General features: G+C 47.6%; 1 protein-coding gene across 2 annotated transcripts in view; it reads left to right on the top strand.

Annotated features, from left to right (window-relative positions):
• Positions 1 to 16,018: 16,018 nt before the first annotated feature.
• The window catches only part of LOC144941827 (uncharacterized), a 37,386-nt gene continuing 33,827 nt past the window's right edge, over positions 16,019 to 19,577 (top strand). Inside the window, exons 1-2 of one of the 2 annotated variants that reach the window (XM_078868307.1) lie at positions 16,019 to 16,395; positions 18,260 to 18,407. In XM_078868307.1, coding sequence (XP_078724433.1) covers positions 18,303 to 18,407 — 105 coding nt within the window. In that variant the 5' untranslated portion in view covers positions 16,019 to 16,395; positions 18,260 to 18,302. Of the gene's footprint in view, positions 16,396 to 16,709; positions 16,835 to 18,259; positions 18,408 to 19,577 lie in introns of those variants that run through there. The other variant, XM_078868308.1, reaches the window with a different exon arrangement.

Below are 19,577 nucleotides of genomic sequence, written 5' to 3'. Positions count from 1 at the left end.
CTGTCGTTCACAACAATGACAAATAGCCACACAGTTTTGTGGAGTAAAGATAAATCGCAATTTTTCTGGCCGTTCTCCTTTCAAGAACCAGGCTGCAAACACCGAATGGCTGCCAAGGCAAAGCGCATGGAAATAATTAAACCGGCACTCTTTAAGTGTAGCATGACAGAATGTATAAAATATGACAATAGCAGCCTTGCAGCGTGCATTGCTTTCAACGCAACTCTTCCACATTGCTGGCTAAGTTTGGCTCTACGGGGCTGTCTGGCCTTGGTCCAACATGCCCCACGACATCACAGACTGGGACTGACCACCAGCAGATTCCCGCTGAATGGGCAAGAGGGGGGACACAACGGGATTCGCTTTAAAGAATGTTTTGTTGTTTTCACGGACAAGAGTTTGTTCATCTGACATACACTTGTACCCCCAGAATGTCTCAGCTCTTCACATCAGCCGTCCGGTGTAATGGTCAGGACACCGGTTTCATTCAATCTCCTGGCAAAGCAGTTGAAGCAAAGGGAACGCTTCCTTAACCACTCCGCCTCTGGCCACCCAGCTGTTTAGATGGGAACACCAGAGGTTGCGTGTGATGGGGTGAAGCGCAGATACTGCCACGAGTTACAAATGAACGAGACAATGTGGAAGAGTAGGCCAAATTACCCTTCACATGAGCTCTGTGGAGGTCCCTCTCATGGAGGTGCTTCTGTCAGCATTGGCACGAGCAGGCTGACCATTTACGTTTTTATTCCTTTACACGAACTGAAAGTTTACATTTTTCTCCGGAGAAATTACCGTGAGCTGAATTCACTGGGAGCCTGTTTTCTATCTCCGACAGCTGCTAAATTGACTGAGCTGAGTTAACGATTCTGAAATATGATTCATTTGAAGTGTGCCCCAATCTCAGCAGACGCCATGCTGTCTGTAAGCTGGTCTTGTTATAACACAAGCAGCACATTACAACGGTGAAGAGACACAACACGTCAGCAAAAATTCACCCTTCGATTGACTTTTAAGGCGAACAAAGTTTACATCTTTACATTTACCTGAGAGAGAGCGATGAGATGACAGTAAAACGATGAGATCAGCTCTCGTGCAGGAGGGAAATGGATTGTGGATTCGCAGGACCGTGAGGGATTGCGACAACGTGGCAAGGCCTTGTGCAGCAGTGGATAGAGCACGGCTCGGCGGTCGCCCATCCAAGCACTGATCAGCCTCAACGCTGCTTAGCTTTCGAGATTTCATGAGATTGGGTGTATTCTGGGTAATTTAGTCGATCATGACTTTGACGACTATATATGACATTTGTATAAATCTTGTTGCAGGCGAATAATAAAGTGTCTTCATGGTTAATGTCCTATAAATCATTTGCATGACAAAACAATTCTGTAAACCTCAACATTTCCTCAAGAAGGCCGGTCAGCCAAAACATCAACATTTTCCTTTCCTCTAAGGTACCATAAAATCAAGCGCCGTTGTTATTTTTAATTATTGGATGCAGCAACTTGTAGAGAAGAAACTCCCAAAAAACACAGGATACAGTACACAACTATCAACCATAACATTTACACTATGAGATCTCTTTTACCAGTGGCAAAATATAATGGTAGGTTTTTACCCTTTTAACTGGTACAAAACTGACACCTTTATTCAAGGCATCATGTTTGCAATGACCACAACACAAGTAGTCAATAAAGCAAACAAAAAGAAGCAACTCTGATAAGGATAATAATATGCACTGTCCTTGAAGTTGATTGGCCCACACCCGAGACGGCTTTCTTTAGAGCCTAGTCCCCATTGGTGTACAACTCAAAAACAGTGCAATATCAGAGAATACTCTGATATTGCACTGTTTTTGAGTTGTACGCCTTCTGGTGTCATCTGGCCCTACACCAATGGGGACTAGGCTCTAATGAAAGCCGTCTCGGGTGTGGGCCAATCAACTTCAAGGACAGTGCATATTATTATCCTTATCAGAGTTGCTTCTTTTTGTTTGCTTTATTGACTACTTGTGTTGTGGTCATTGCAAACATGATGCCTTGAATAAAGGTGTCAGTTTTGTACCAGTTAAAAGGGTAAAAACCTACCATCAAAGCATAACGTTATCAAAACATTATTTCTAAATACAAAACTGTCTAGTCCTATACAGTGGATTTTTTTGGGTTGTCCGTTTAAGCCATTAACATTCTCCCCGCTTTACATTGGCGTTGTACCAAACAACACAATGGACGGTCTGGATTGTTCTCGTGTGGCAGTGTTCGCACGTGAATCGACAATGCCGGCATGCCGGAGGCATTACGTGCAGACAAACAAATGGACCGGCCACTGGCACTCACAGCAGCGGTGACCTCAAATGTTGCAAACGCCCCCCCCCCTCCGACGTTGGCACTTGATGTCACCAAACGGCGAGGAAGAGTGGCATCAGCGGTGCGCCCGCCACGTTCACGGTGTCCGCACGAACGCCTCACCCGATCCCTTCCACGACGCCTTCCGTACAATGCAATGCACGGCCCCGTACACATATGTCAGATTACGCCTTGCAGGGGCATTCACTGCTCATCACCCATCATCCCACCCCCACCCATCTCTCGCTCTGTGTGTGTGTGCAGCTGGTAATGTTTAATACATTCCACTGCAGAGCTCTGCCAGGCTGAGCGCCGCTCTGCCAATTAGGCTAACTCGCAAAACACCAGTCAATATCTCATCAGTGCGAGGCTATCACGCCAATGTGGCTTGACAGAAACATAACTATGCCTGTGGGCAAAGCAGCATCCATTCAGGTCTGCCTGCACTGCTCCGTCAAACCCAGCAAGCCAAGTGTCCCCAGAGCCAAAGCCTCCGCCGTTAATCAGGCGTTAACTTCCAGCTCTGGCAATTGTCGCAGTTTCATCTGGACCATTGGGGCACGAGAATTGTTTGCAAAAAAAAATGTGTTGAGCCAAAGGTAGCTGTTGTTGCACGCGTTATATATTGCATCATGTGACAAACGAAAGGCTCGCGAATTGTTTAAAATCGAACACGCGTGTTGTAGGAACGCCACGGCTGTCCTTGGCATGGACTGGTTCCTGTTTGTTGTTTTCATGGACAAAAACAACACAAATTCGCCGGTTTTCTCATAGAAAATAGGTACATTTCAAAATATCAATGTCCTGGTCACAAAAGCAAAGTTGTTGGGAAATAATAGCCATTTTCTGTGCTTTTGAGTCATAAGCAATTAGGAAATAACACTTACTACCCAGGAACAAAAAGACATTGTTACACAGTGTTATGAATGTTGACATTTATTGCCCCTTAAGCGCCTATTTGTGGGTTACAAACTTACAATCGCGAAAATACCAATTTATGATTAACTGGGATTCCAGCCGCCATTCTGGCTTTTCATAAATCAACACCTTATATTCGCTATGCATACTTCAGAAAGGGTATGCACTGTACTGTATATATTACATATACTGTTTTTATATCGAAATGTGCTTTTGTTTGGTTAAAAGTCAGTCATTTTGCTCCTTTTAGGATCATACGGCTTGATGGTTGTGTTCCAGCATGGTACTGGCCCACTTAGAGGCCTTATGGATTTGTTTGTATGTGTGGAGGCGAGAGGCACTCCCTTTAAATTACCCAAATCCTAGTAAGATGACAGGAGAGAAGATATGCGGACAAGATCGAGATGGGAGAGATGAATTGGCTTTTTGTGTTCTTTACTGTAGCTTGTTTATTGGCATTTTAATTTGAGCTGATTATTGCTTCACCCATGTTTTCCATGATTCATCTGGGGTTCTTTGAACGACTTGGCGACGTGCGTTGATCCTTTGTTTGGGTTTCTGTTGTCTCGTGTTTCATACCAGCAAGAGACGCGGCAGCTTGGCTAAACCCAAGCGAGACATTGCACCGTGAGCGGTTATATCTGTACGTAATTATTTTCAAGAACAACAACAACAAGAACACACAAACCCACGCACGTCAGGCTGAGCCAGTGGACTTCACTGCAGAGTGCGTGTCGATCCACTCATCGGACTGACGGTCAACTCGAATGCAGCGAAGCTCATCCACTCATCAGCAACGTGTGTTGGTTGGAGCCGGCACTGGGGAATTACCTCCCCGGCTCCACTAACTTCTCCCTCCCCCCCCGTAGCAAATCGCAATGCCACAGGTTCACCTCCAGCAGAGAGGGAGATAAGGGGGAGGGGGAGCTGGGAAAGACGGGCACGGGGTTATGCCCGGAGAGTCGCGTTACAAGGGGCCAGCCATGGAGTATTGAGCATAACGTTTACTCTTAAAGATAATGTTTAAATTGTTTATGTTTAAGTGAACTAATCAGAGCAGAGCTCAGTGAAATGTGCGGTGTGTTCTTCTCGCGGGGTGGCCCGGTCTGTCTGTTTTCTTAACCACCCTGGAAGACGGAAATGAGCAAATGTCAAGCTTGCGATGTTATTTATTTGTGTGTTTTTAATAATAGCAATACGAATCGGGAATGAACAAAGGTAACGCAAAATTACCGCTAAACCACTGAAATAACAATGCCGTTCTGGAACGCATTGCAACAGTCGTGACCCGTCTCGTGCAGTACTGTCGTGTTAAACGGGGACTGCCCGTCTAGTACTGTACTGTCGTGTTAAACGGGGACTGCCCGTCTCGTGTAGTAGTCGTGTTAAAAGGGGACTGCCCGTCTAGTGACGCTTCTGCTCAGCCTGGAGACTCGGTGATCTACAAGTCAGCATCGCTTTGCATGGCTCTTCAACTTTAGAGCTGAAGACTTGCGATTTTTAGTTTTTCCAATTTTTTGTTTCCTTAAATGTTTAGGGATATCCAAGGTCATTATATGCGGGACACAGTACCGTATACCCCGCCATGTCATTTCAAGTACCACACGGTTTTGCTCAACTTTGTATTAAAATTGTCTTTCGTGATTTTCTCACCTTTCCTATCCGTAGCACTCCTATCGTGTTGTTGTTGTTTCGTTTCTTGTTGTAACTTTCTGATCCGCCCCCAACTGGACATCCGTGAAAAGAGCTTCATAGCTCATCAGATTCCTCCTGCAGTATAAATCAAGATTCTGTTACTTTTGCAAGAGAGCCAGACCTTGGTCACATTTGTTACGGAGAGATACATATTTTCACTACATTCGTTGTGCATTGCTCGTGTTATTTGAAATTGTTTATTTGAGGATTTGAGCTGTAATATGGTTCAGTATTGTGAAACGAAATTCTTCCCCTCCCAATGTAATTTTAACCGTGCGCTTGGCATTATTTTATTATAATAATGACAAATTGCATATCGCCGTAACAAGGCAAGCCATTATTACATGACGATGAAGGTTTGTCTAGATACTAGATATGACATCAAAATTACTTTGAGATCCCTTCAAGTGACCTCGTGCCCTCACTGGTGGTGCTACTTTCTCCACCACACACCCTGCTATACACAATGTTTGTCGCACAGTATTCACACGTGCATTTAATATGTATTAGTTCCCAGAGCTGGATATCCCCCCCCCCCCATTAAGTTAAAGAACGTATTTGACATGTATTTTTCTGCTACGGTGTTTGGTGAGTCAGCTGAGACTGTCAACTTTGTACACTTGGGAACCCGGTTTCATCACAGGTGGCTGCCCAGATTGAACCTCAGGCTCTCGGTGATCCTGAAGCAGAAGATTCGTGCTGGCAACAACCACACTTGCCAATGTGATTTGGAACCTTGATCCTTATCCGTATATCGATAGTTAAAATTGAACGTGCCATTTTATTGAGGGGGCTGTGTGTTGTTGTCTTGGTGTGGTCTGGAACTGTTGCTGTTGTTTTGCTGCCTTGCCCAAGCTGGCATTTAGTGTTGAAAAATCGGTAGGAATCGATGCACTTGTGCAATTTTTACTAATAAACGTACATTATTTATTTGTATTCATTTTTATTGACTTGCTAACCTTTTCTCTAACTTTCACTCCTATTGGTTTGTTTGTAGTAAAGTTTCTTGTTGTAGCTTCCTGACCCGCCCCCAACTGGACATCTGTGAAAAGAGCTTCATAGCTCATCGGATTCCTCCTGCAGTCTCAACAAAGATGTCGGTTGGTGCTCTGAACGCTGAACCACCCAGCCGCCTCAATGACAGATGGATTTAATGGCCTACCTTTGGAAGTGATCTCCCTTTGGTTTTTATTGTCCGTTTCACAGCAGGTGACTTTCAACAAAAAGGGTAAAAAGGATGGTCAATTGAAGACCCACAGTCCGAGGTAAACGGTAGACACGCCGACCACCGTGTGATCTGTCTACGGATAATGATCGGGGTGTCACCTCGAATTGAGAAGCAGTAGAGATGAAGAATGTTTTCACAGCAGGCAGTTTCTCCCCAGTTGTCCCAACACTAGAAATGTTCACGGAAGATGGTGGATAGTTACGAGGGTAGAAAGAGGCAGCCAAAACCTCACTGGCCAGTGTGGTGGATTTTATGGTCAAAAACACTCCCATATCTGTTGCACATAAACCACAGCTACCAATCCCCAGCAGCGCTAGATCCACCAGCGATGGTGTCACCTGGGTAGATGGAGTCACGGCCGTAGCCATGGAGTCAACATTGCGGGGGACCCAATCTTCCAGGGGGTCTGGGGTCCCCCCCCCCATAAAAAAAAAAATCTAAATTTGAAAACTAATTTCCTGCCATTTCCTGCCTAAAATATTTTAAAAAATCACTAACACATAGGATTAACTTTTTATTTTATTTTTTACAATAATGTCTAATAGTGTATTGTATGACATTTCTGTTTATTCTTTTTTACCTTTTCTTGTTTCATTGTATGTAATGGCAGAGATTCGGGATTAAAAAAGTACAACCATAACCACAATCATATCAACAGAAATCTATTGTATAGCAATATATTGCGGGGGGGGGGGGACATTTTGAGCATGTTTGAATATTGGGAGGGGGGGATGTGTCCCCCCCCCAATATATATTATAATTACGGCCTTGGATGGAGTAACCGGTGATAATAATCCCAGGACACGAACAGTCGTGGTGTAACGGGTTAGCACACTGGACTTGCAATCCAAAGGTAGCCGGTTAATTCCCCGCCCCGGTGGTTGAAACATAGGACATTTAAAACACAAATCCACCCCGCCTCTGTCCACCCAGCAGTGCAAATGAAGACATCACATATGACCGGCACATTGCTTAAGGTGTGGTAAAGTCGGAGTACTCAAGTCTCTTCAAATGCCAGGCAAAATACCCTCCAAATATGTCTTGAGTGGAGGTCCTTCCATCAGTATTGGCACGAGCAAGCGCTTTGTAGGGCTGCACCTTTATCTTTTAGCATGTGGACGCCTCCAATTTGTGTGCAGGCGATGGCTTGGGGAGACCATCCTCATCCAGCAGTGAATAGACAATGGCTGCTGCTGCTGATGACGATGATAACCGAGGCAGCTCCCTGTCCACTCCCCCCACCTCACCCCCTCGTCTCACCCGATCCCCCCCACACACTCCACGCACTCTGAGGTCTCACTTGAAAGAGGGCCCGGAGATCTGAAGCTGGGCCACGTGCTGGGAATGTTACCGATCAGACTCCCCGCCTGACACACCCACTCACGTGCCCCCTTACTAAATCTCGAACTGGCCCTTGAGAAAATCCTGTTCCTCAATCACACGTCCACCGTTGTGGCAAGGGGCGTGCCTCTCTTCAACAGGCCGAGGAGGACGTGGCCCATTTGTTATGACAAGCGACTTGCTCTTGAGTACACACACGCAAAGACAAAGATCCCCCGTGTAGCCTTGACAGACCGCTGGGGCAAGTGCCGGTAGCGAGCACCTATGAAGGCCGGCACGACACACGATGGCGGTGGGTGGCCACACCACGCCCAGCCGCCTTTGTCTCTCTTGTGCCGATGTTTACACACCGCACCAGGTACTAATTTGAGGCTGAGTCGACCTACGGGAGGCCCAGGAGGGCTCAGATAATCGTCAGCGGTGTTGGCCCTGAGCGGTAATCGACCCGGTTCGTAGCGCATCAGCGAGGCGCTAATCACTGCACTCCCGCTCCCCCATAACACGCAGGACTCACAGAGCACTCGTGGACACAATATAAACATCACAGTTTACGTAACATTTGAAGAGCAGTTTCACACGTGCAGAACGTGTACATCGAATTCCAAATACATTAATTTAAAATCCCTGTTTAAGAAGCTTCAACAAATCTAAAGGCAGTCCTTGCGGACTCTGAAAAGTGCAAAAATATGTTTTCATCCTGAAGACTCCTTTTATAGCTGTTCAGAAATATATACACACGGAGAATTTCAGCTTTAACTGTAATTTGGTTATTTATTGATTGCGAACCATCAACTGTTCCACAAATCCACGCAACACTTTACAATTCTGGCTCGTGAACAACCGCGCTGACGCTTTTATTGTGCACGAACGCCACAGCGGTGGTTATACTTTCACAGTCTCGGAGAGGGTCTCCCATCATCTCGGCAGCCTTAACTCCAGGGACCCTTTTTGTTCTGTCCAGTATCGCTGTTTTGCACGGCACATATATTTGAGTGACACTGAACAGCGTGAAATTCCACCGCCTTAGTCCTTCATACTTTTACTTTACAAAGCAAATGTTGTAGGAACGCTTTGTCATGCCGCTTCGCCGACGGAAAACTTTAAAAAACTCGGGTGATGGGAGCAGCGTGGGTCTTGCTGCTAACCCCATACGGTCTGCAAATAATACAATAAACCAATAATTAATTGGCCAGCGAAATAACAGTAATGCAGCACCTACTTGGGGAATTGGCAGGAAAGTGGAGCGTTTAAGAGGCAACTACATTTGCCTGTCCTATCACAGAGCAGCTTAAGTGATTGTGGTGGATTTTTGTTGCGGAACGCGGATGACGAAAACACGCGGTTGTAAAAAAAACAACAAGGGCACGCGGGTGGTTTCTCGAAGAGCGCTCCCTAATTGGGATCACAAAGCAGACATGGTCCGCATTGCTTAGAGCAGGTCGAGGAAGTCTCTTAACTTAATCTCGTGCGTCCCCGCAGACCTAAACACACGTCAGTGCTGCCCCGACACCCTCCCCACCCCCGCCGTCCGTGGCCTCCCCTTGCGCTCGAGAGCGATGTCTCTTACCACCGCGCGTTGCTTGCGACCTCGTGATGCACACCAGGCGTCATCCTCGGCGGGCAGCCCCGCTGGCGTGCGCAGGCGAAGTGCCCACTTTGGTCTGACAGAGGCGCCGCGATCTCGGCGCAGCGCTCATGCGTGATGTTTCCAGTTTGATCGTTGAGGCTTAGGAATGTTAAATGAATCTCAAATATCCGACAAATCCCAAGTATTACGGAGCATAATGACCTTGCGTACACTGTCACTTCTGTCTATTTTCTCACGATAAATCGGCTTTTGTTTTAATATGAATTGATTTAATTAATCATTTTAAAAACGCAGCCCTGTGCTTTCAAACGCAATTATGTCAAAGTTGTTATGAGCACGTGTCGAAGCGAATGAACAGATACATGAAATGTGGCAGGTAAAAATAAAAACAACAAGCAGGCAGCTTAGATTTCATTCCAAACCTTTGCCAAACGGACTGACTGTTCCACGCGAAATTATTCACACTTGCACAATCACACAGAGGCTGGTGTGGCTTCACAAACATATTTAAATTTTTGGCCACATTAGCTTGAGCAATGGTGACAAAATAAATAAAACGGTGTACACACACGTGGGCAGGGGAGACCAGGATAAGTATAAAGGGAACAGGCAACAAAAAAATATTCAGTGGCTTTTAAATAGCGGCATTCTGCCTTTACGAACACAAGTGTGGGATGACAATTCATGTAATGGTGCATTGCTTCATTCTGTAAAATTGATTCCTTTGCAAATAATAGTACGAGTAAGAAATTATTAGCCACGATTTTTGAAAATGATATGCAATTCTTCCAAGACGTTTGACCACCTTGGAAGAGTAGACCAAATATCGTCCAGAGGGGCTCCGTAGCGCTCCCTCGAGTCAATTATATAATGTATTATTTATTTTTTCATTTGGCCTAACAGAATGAGCAACGCTGTACAACGGCGGCATAAAGGTAAGGAACAATACGAATGAGACGATATTAAGTTAGACAACAAACTAATTGAATGCAGAATCAAAACAATCATCACACCGGATGACCGATGTGGAATTGTTAAGGTGTAAATAGTCACATGCCGATGAGACAGAGCACAGGTTAAATATTAAAACAAATACGAAAAAGAAAATAAACATCTACCAACGGGGAAACTGAAACTGCAGCGCTCCAACAACAGGAGTCTTCGCCTGGTCGCCTACCCATTTCCCAAAAGCCCAACCATGCTTGTGCCACTGTAGCCCTGCAGACGATTGCTCAGTAAACAATGAAAGTTGGATCAACGTTGGGCCAGTATGAGCCCGATGTTGGATGTTTACTCGGGGAGGCGGGGGGGGGTAAACTTGGGGCTTCCCACCCGGACCTCTGACATTTGGCAGACTGAGGGGGTGAACGATAGATCGACTTTTGCCCCCTGCTAGAATCAATTTGGCACAACGGGAGAGTGAAAAAAAGAGGCACAAATGCATAATGTGTTTTGAAGACAAACCGCTTTCCAGATATAAAAAAGGTGTGGGTGGATGATTTCTCAGTGGAGAGATGCTGTAGCCGCGGGGAGTGGGTGGAGGAATCATAACCCGGGACGCAGACTTCAGCTTGCACCGTTGTCGCACACTCAACCCAGATGCCTCGTGTCACATGCCCTTGGCTACAAGCGCTTACAAACCATGACGCTTTGTCACTACATACTGTCAAATATGCCTGTGTTACCCATCAGCTATTATTAGGTAACTATTCATATGCCAAACTTGAAAACTGATGATCATACAACATTAAAATGTAATTCCGATCAGGCCCCCATAGTGTAACTAACATGTAGTCAGTCTCCAACTCTCATTATCCACTCTGTCTCTCTGGCCTCCGTATTTATGTGTTATGAAGTAGAGCCATTGCCCGAAACGTCACCTATTATGTATTTCTGCCTCTTAAGGCCACGGTGTTGTTGACGAATGTGTTGTTGCCTTTTCGTTATGAATACAGCTACAGGGGTTTCCTACTCAGCATCAGCGCCATTGCCTCAGCCCCCCCGCGTCCCTCAAGCCCCCACCCCCCAGCCCCCACCCCTTCCACCATCATCATGGAGCCCCCCCCCCCCCGCCCTTCTAGAATGGTGGTGCCACACGTGTCATGAGGAGTGGGTCAGGTCATACCACGTGTTTGAGTGATGGCCCATTGGATGCGTCCTGACACGCGGCAAGGACACGTTGGCGCGTGCTCTCTCGAGACAACGGCCATGCCATGCAACGCTGCAAAACGACCAAATAAATAAACGTCGCCTGCCAAGCCCAACCATTCAGGGAGCCTTCAGTCAAATTGAAAAAATGACTCTTGCCACCGCTGTTTCTGGCCCTCTCGTTCCACCAGGATGGCCAGTCACACGCTGCATCGCTCAGAAGTCAGCAACACGAGCATGAAGTAGATCCATAGGATTAAACGACGGCATGTGCGCAAGGCTGAAATAATCCAACTAATGCTCCACAAACAACAGGTGCAAGTTATGGAGATGAACATCTGTTAGGCCATATTTTGTAATAAGTAAAATCCGGCAAACAAAATTCCAAAGCGACTCGTATGCATTATATTTAAGTGTCCCCATGTGCAGAGTATACACAAGATTAGCAAACTTCTATGAAAAATATCTAATAGTAATTTTCTATGCCTCGAGTTTCCTGGCTGCCTACTGGCTGGGCTCCTGTCTACTCCGACAATAACTCACCTTCCCTCCACAAACCACGACATCTTCTCGATAGAGTCATACAGTGTGTGTGGGTATGGGAAACGAAATCATTAACAAAACACACATTCGCCTGCGTTCATGGACCATATAATGTAATGGTCATTTAGTGAAAAACTAAATATGACCACGGTTGTTTGCTTCCGATGGATTTATTATGTAATGTTGGTGGCAGCAGTGTAGACCCACGTCTACAGCTTTGCTCATTTTTGCTGCACGGGATGTCAGTGGCCTGCCCGGTCGACTGCCGTCTGCTGCCTCCCCATCTGGCTCTGTGCGTGGGTAGCTCTGCACGAGGGCTATGGCCGCAAGACCAGAGCAATGCATCCCACACAACTATCCGACCAGACAATGAACATATATGAAATAGCCGCGTACGGTTAAACCTTGCCCAACGCGGCTTTACCGAACGCGTGTTTCGGCTATACGCGGTTTAGCTAACGAGGTCTGTTTGCCGAAACACGGGGGTGATGTTTCGACTCTACGCGGCTAAGATTTTTATTAAATCTCTGAATCGACAAGTCGTGCGGTGAGAGTGCTACTGCACCCGTTGGAAGCAGTGAACGAATCGACTGTGAGAGCGACTGATTTACCACGAATGTGTTTGTTTGTGTACGTTTCTAGCGCGTTTTTGTGTTGTTACGTAACACACACTCAACACACACAACGGCACATCGCAAATGTTCACGTTGCCGCATGCATCTTGCCGTCAAGTTAAGGATGTCGAGATGGCGAACCATGAACGTTCAAGTGACAGCGTCAGGGCGAGCGTCGGGCGTGAGGGCGGGAAGAGGAAAGGCGACGGGGGTTTTGTGTTGAGGTGACATTAACAACTCAAGTGAGTCTACTTGCACAAGCAATCGAGTGCGGCTCAGCATCCCTGAGTGCACTCACAAGGGTGGACATTCTGTCGAGTCAGTTCTACAAAGTGGGAGGGGGTGATCATTTTGGACCCAGGAACGCAATCCAATGTTTCCCATGAGGCCTATTATTTGTCGAACGCGGTTTTGCCCAAAACGGCGTTTTCCAGGAACGTAACCCCCGCGTTCAGCGAGGTATGTCTGTATTTGATATGTTGTCGAATCAGCAAGGACGAGCAGTGGACAATCCACAGCATATTTAAACGAAGCATATTCATATAATATATATTATTTATATATATTTATCATTGAACATGTTTAATGGTTCTTCATTTGATGTGTCCGGGATTGTTAAACATATTAATTATTGTACATTGCCATTCATCAAACATATGATTCCTTTTATATTGTCAACAATCAAACATAAATTACTTTATATTGTCAAAAATCAAATATAGGAATGCTAAGTTATATTATTATGTGCAACAATATCTTTCTTTATTCTACAATTATTTGGAATATTCTGTCGATAACTGAGGATACATGAAAATAAGTGATGCAATATATCGTCGATAATTGAGGATTTATTAAATAAGTTGATTAAATATGTTGGCGAGAATCAAACACGTGAAGAATCAAATATAGCAACGAATCTCGTGCCGTAGAAGAGGTGGGAGTAAGAAGTAGAAAAGACGGACACGGTTAATTTCAAAATACTCAAACTTGCCAATTTGTCTTACTGTTAATGCAATGTTCTTTAAATCCTTGAGAATTTAAAAAAAGTGAAAAAAACACATTATCGTTGAGTTTTATCACGTATAAAAGACTTGTCGTGCTCCGAGCCCGGGTGGATTGTGGGAAGTGTGAGAACGACAGCTGCCTCTGATCCCTCGTTACAGACCAACGGGCTCTCTACTGATATTGACTACTTAGTGATGGTTTCATGATAATTAACTACTTAGTGATGGCTTCATGATAATTAACTACTTAGTGATGGTTTCATGATAATTAACTACTTAGTGATGGCTTCATGATAATTAACTACTTAGTGATGGTTTCATGATAATTAACTACTTAGTGATGGCTTCATGATAATTAACTACTTAGTGATGGCTTCATGATAATTAACTACTTAGTGATGGCTTCATGATAATTAACTACTTAGTGATGGTTTCATGATAATTAACTACTTAGTGATGGTTTCATGATAATTAACTACTTAGTGATGGTTTCATGATAATTAACTACTTAGTGATGGTTTCATGATAATTAACTACTTAGTGATGGTTTCATGATAATTAACTACTTAGTGATGGCTTCATGATAATTAACTACTTAGTGATGGTTTCATGATAATTAACTACTTAGTGATGGCTTCATGATAATTAACTACTTAGTGACGCAAAAGCCATCGTTGTACTGCACTCGTGTGCTCCCACTTCTACCCTCTGCGCCCTCACCGACACGCACTGGCCAGCATGGTGAAGTATGGTGACAAAAGACAACACAATTGCTGACGCACGTAAACAATGGCTCCCAATCCACAGAAACTCTGGATCAGTGATAATTATTTGAACCGGGGCTGGGCCTGCCTTAGGTCGACTCAGCCTTTAATGAGCACCTCATGCAGTGTGTAAGGGGCCGTCCATAAATGACATCGCGCACCTAGGGGGGGGGGGGGGTCAGACATTTGTGACGATATGTGACGATGGGGGGGGGGGATTTGAGAGATGTGACGTCACATAAAAATGCGCAACTTTAAATTAATATAGACAACACGTTCTACTTAATTAAATAGACTTTTTAATAAATGTTTTCTCCTACAACGTCAGAGTGCAGCGCCACATTAAATACGCACTACAATGACAATAGTTTAAAGCGATTTGAAGCATGTTTTTTGGGGGGGGGCAGAGCTTTGTGACGTCATATTTGAGGGGGGGTCTGACTTTTTGTGACGCCGTGTGACGAAGGGGGGGGGGGGTCAAAAATCGTCCAAAATTGCGTGACGTCATTTATGGACGGCCCCTAACCACCATCAGCACTGAGGAGACAGCGTGGTGCTAATCTCGGCCACACCACCATTTCTCGCGCACAATGCCAGCCTGAATCTGTGCTCGCTAACGCCACTTGCCCCAACAGCCCGTGCAGGCTACACGGGTGAGCTTTGTCTTTGGTGTAATGGGGCGATGGGAGTCGGGGAGTCCGAGAGGACCGTGAAGTGGGAGTCGAGGGGGGGAGGAGGGGGAGGGGGGTGAGGGGGAGGGGGTGAGGGGGAGGGGGAGGAGGGGGGTGAGGGGGAGGAGGGGGGTGAGGGGGAGGAGGGGGAGGGTGGTGAGGGGGAGGGGGAGGAGGGGGGTGAGGGGGAGGGGGTGAGGAGGGGGGGGAGGGGGTGAGGAGGGGGAGGAGGGGGAGGAGGGGGGTGAGGCTTGTGCGGGTGGGGGGGTGTTGTGTTTGGATTCGAATGAAGGGGAGATGGGAGGTTTTTTTTAATGTCGGGGGTTATTGAGCTTGGGGTTAGAAGGAGAGGTCTGTGGGTGGAGTGGGGGTGGGAGTGGTGGGGGGGTTGTTGAGGATGGGCGGGTCGCGATGCTGGGGGTGAGGGGTGGTGGGGGTGGTGATGGTGGTGGTAGTCGCGGCTGTTCGGAATTCTGGGTGGTTGTGGTGGTGGGGGTAGTTGGGGATGAGTGGTGGGGTGCTGGGTGGTGGCGAGGGTGGTGGTGGTGGGAGGGATGCTGGGTGGTGGTTGTGCGTGGTGGTGGTGGGTGGTGGTGGTTGTGGGTGGTGGTGGTGGTGGTGGGTGGTGGTTGTGCGTGGTGGTGGGAGGGATGCTGGGTGGTGGTTGTGCGTTGTGGTGGGTGGTGGTGGTTGTGGGTGGTGGTGGTGGGTGGTGGTGGTGGGTGGTGTTGGTGGGAGGGATGCTGGGTGGTGGTTGTGCGTGGTGGTGGGTGGTGGTGGTTGTGGGTGGTGGTGGTGGGTGGTGGTGGTGGGTGGTGTTGGTGGGAGGGATGCTAGGTGGTTGTGGGCGGTGGTTGTGGGCGGTGGTTGTGGGCGGTGGTTGTGGGCGGTGGTTGTGGGCGGTGGTTGTGGGCGGTGGTTGTGGGCGGTGGTTGTGGGCGGTGGTTGTGGGCGGTGGTTGTGGGCGGTGGTTGTGGGCGGTGGTTGTGGGCGGTGGTTGTGGGCGGTGGTTGTGGGCGGTGGTTGTGGGCGGTGGTTGTGGGCGGTGGTTGTGGGCGGTGGTTGTGGGCGGTGGTTGTGGGCGGTGGTTGTGGGCGGTGGTTGTGGGCGGTGGTGGGAGGGATGGAGTTGTGGGGGAGTTTGAGGCGTCCCCACGCGAGACAGGAAACCGCGGAACGCCCTCGCACCCCACTCGGGCTGAGCGCCTGCGTGGGACACACACAGGAGGAGGCTTCGCGCTCGCTCGCCCTCACCACGGGCTCACCCCTCACCACGAGCTCACCCCTCACCACGAGCTCACCCCTCACCACGAGCTCACCCCTCACCACGAGCTCACCCCTCACCACGAGCTCACCCCTCACCACGGGCTCACCCCTCACCACGAGCTCACCCCTCACCACGAGCTCACCCCTCACCACGGGCTCACCCCTCACCACGAGCTCACCCCTCACCACGAGCTCACCCCTCACCACGAGCTCACCCCTCACCACGGGCAGCAGCAGCAGCATCAGCGAGCTGCGCGCACTCGCCATCAGGCTGGTAAGCGGCACGTGGTCACCCCAGGGGCACATTCTGCCCGCAGCCCGCGAGCTGCGGCGCACGTGGGTATCATTGGCGCACCGAACCGATTGTCGGCAATCCACAAGTGCGCCGGTTCGATTCGATCTCCAGGGGCGGCATTTGAAACAATGTGCAAGTTTATGTTTTTATTTTGTTAACTTCAAACCACCAAACGCCGTCCAGCGCCCATGTCGATGCTGGGTCTGAATCTCGATGGGTTTCGTGGCGGGGTAGAGTGCGGGGTGCTCCCACCTCGATCCGCTGTGGTGGTGAGCGGGTAAGGAGTCGGCCGAGGTCGCTCTCGAGAGGACAAAGTCTCCTGTCGGAGTCCGTTCCGCCAGCAGCGGTGCGAGCCGGCAGTTGCAGCGCTGCGCCTTGCAAGCTTCGGGGGTGCCAATGTGTCACGACTGGAGCATTCGTGCGTGGCTCACGTGGATTCTGATAACAGTAACCTCTGGCCTGTCTTGTGTGTTGTGAAGAAGAAGGGCCGTCGTCCGAAACGTCGCCTCGGTAGTGTTACTGACGAATGTGAGCGTTGTTGCAATGTTGTGATGTGCAGTGATTGTGCCGTCCAAGTTGAAGCATCACGTTTGTACACATGGCTCTTAAATCAGCACTGTCATAGTATCTATTTTTTAAAGTGCATTTTGCTTAACCAGGTGAGATCTTTCCATTCTAAACTAATCGTAGAGAGTGTAGAACACGTGTACTAACTCATGGATGCAAACGAAGTTTTGAGAAGGCATTGCAATGTGTTAATTCCAGTAGGACGAGTATGTGGAGATGATTAGTGGTATGTGGAGATGATTGTTAGTACGTGGGAATGATTCGTATGTAGAGATGAGGCTTCGATGTCAGCCCATCATTGAGTTGGTGAAAAATATAGTGCTGCATTATAGAGAGCGCGTGTGATAAGGGTGCCGATAAATATATTTAGTATCCAATTACAAAGAAAAGTGGACTGTTTTTCTCGTGTGTCCCACTTGATAGTGGCCATTGCATTGCTCCATTAGACCAGAGGGCACGAGACACAAACATAGTGCATGTTTTACATCCATATAGCCCTTGTGTCAATTCGCTGGTGAATGAAGTCCTCCCCCACGCCTGGGTGGTTTGGCCATACTTCACCACGCCGGTCAGTGCGGGTTGGTGGATGTGAGCACCCCAGAATTGACTGAGCTCAATAATCCGCCAATGATGTTTAGCCGTGGCTTGGAATGGAACTCGGGTTTATAACTCGGTGTGTCAACCAATGCATCACTGCTCCCTACAAGAAGATCGTGTTTAGTAGGGTCCCATAATCAGGCACGAGAGGCAGACCCTTTGCATATGATATTGCTCCATTAAACAAGAGAGTGGTGGACACTACTTATAGGGTCACCAGAGTGCACAGTGCCCTATAATTCGGCAATAGAGGTGGACACTACGTGTGAAGTGTAGGCTTCCCCATTCAATGGAGGTGAACGCGACCAGGATACCTGTTGCGTCAACCTCGCACGGCGTCGGATGACGAGTGCCTCCCGTGGACTTTGCTGCTTGGCGTGTGCCTCATTATCGTTTGCGTTATATTCTTGGTTCTTTCGCTAAAGTCACTTAGAAGGGAAATAATAAAATAATATATTAAACAATTACAATTCTCACGACGTTTCGACTGCAACACAAGCAATCGTCATCAGGTGTGAAATTCACAGCAAGAACATTTTTTAAAAGTGGCGGTTTTTATTTATTTTATTTTTTATTATGTCCCTTCTACGTGACTTTACCGAAAGAACCAACAATATGAATCCCTGCAGTCACGAAAGCTTAAAATCAAAATGTATCGTTTGCGTTGTTCCCTTTCAAGAGCTGCGTCCGTGCACGGAGGAGAGACGACGACGCGCTCTGAGATGGAGGCAGTGGAGGCACGGGGGTCCACAGCAGCAGCAGTAGCAGCAGCAGCAGCTGTGGCTGTCCTCCCGCCGCCCGCGGGGCAGGACAGCAAGGAGGAAGAGGTGAGCTTCCTCTGCGCGCCCCCCACTCGATTGTGTGCTGCGCTCCCAGCGGGTTCCGCTCCGTGCGCGCTCTTGGCTCGGTATTCCCAGGTCATTTGGTGAGGTTTTTTTCGTTGTATAAGCAAAGGGCTGCACTTTTGGGTGGGGGGGGGGATGGGTCAGTGGACTGATAGACAAGTTCAACTTCGTGGCACGGCAAACTACATAATTTAACACGTGTATGCTTTTGGGTCTGATCGTTTAGTATGAAAACTACATCATGGGTGGCATAATAGACGTCGCTGCTTAGCTAAGCGAGTGGTGAGTACGCAGGCATATCTGAGTGTAGTATCAGTCTGAATGATAATTATACTACAACATAATAATATATTTTATAGCTCTTTGTCAATCTACCGTTTGACGAAGGCCCTCTCCCACGCCATGTTGTGGTTGATCATGCTTCACCACGTGGGTCTGTGCAGGTTGGGAAAGGGATGGAGGCCACCCAGAACCGGTTAAGATATCACCCGTCACTGGCGTTGGCCATGGCTGGGAATTGAACCTACGATTCGTGGGTTCATAGTGCAGTGCGCTAACCACTGCGCCACCGCTCCACCGAGTACGAATGTACCCCTGTCATTCATAGCAAACGATGATTGCCAATTCCGTTTAATCTCCATTGACTTTAACAGTCCTATTTTTATTTCAACTGCGATTTATTTCATAAGGCTTACCGAAGCACCAACAATTAAAATGCTGTCCATCACTCACCCGAAGCCTGGCAATTTTCACAGCCTCACAGCGACATAAATGTAGACATTGCTTAAAATATTCTGAATTGCTCATTCACTGCAGTTGGTAATCAGTGGAATCAAGAAGGAGGTTGTGCCTCTACGGTGTAATTAACTAGGCCTTGATTTTTAATGTGCCTAAAAATAATCCTCAAGGCAGTGTTGATTGTCAGATTGCTTACCAATAACAAAGAAATAATCATCAGCCAGCTCAATGAAGGCCTTTCCAAACCACTTCCATCTCTCGCAATCCTGCGATTCAACAATCCACCCCCTTCACCTACACATGAACTTATTTTATCGCTCCATCGCCTTCGTGAACAACACCAGACGTGTCCCATTCCTTGGGAGCCACTTCACAGCAATAGGCGACTCCGCTGCTCCTCCTGACTCCGTTATC

Source organism: Lampetra fluviatilis, chromosome 25 (genome assembly GCF_964198595.1).
Source record: "Lampetra fluviatilis chromosome 25, kcLamFluv1.1, whole genome shotgun sequence".
Classification (NCBI taxonomy): domain Eukaryota; kingdom Metazoa; phylum Chordata; class Hyperoartia; order Petromyzontiformes; family Petromyzontidae; genus Lampetra; species Lampetra fluviatilis.
This window is presented reverse-complemented; position numbering and strand designations above follow the sequence as displayed.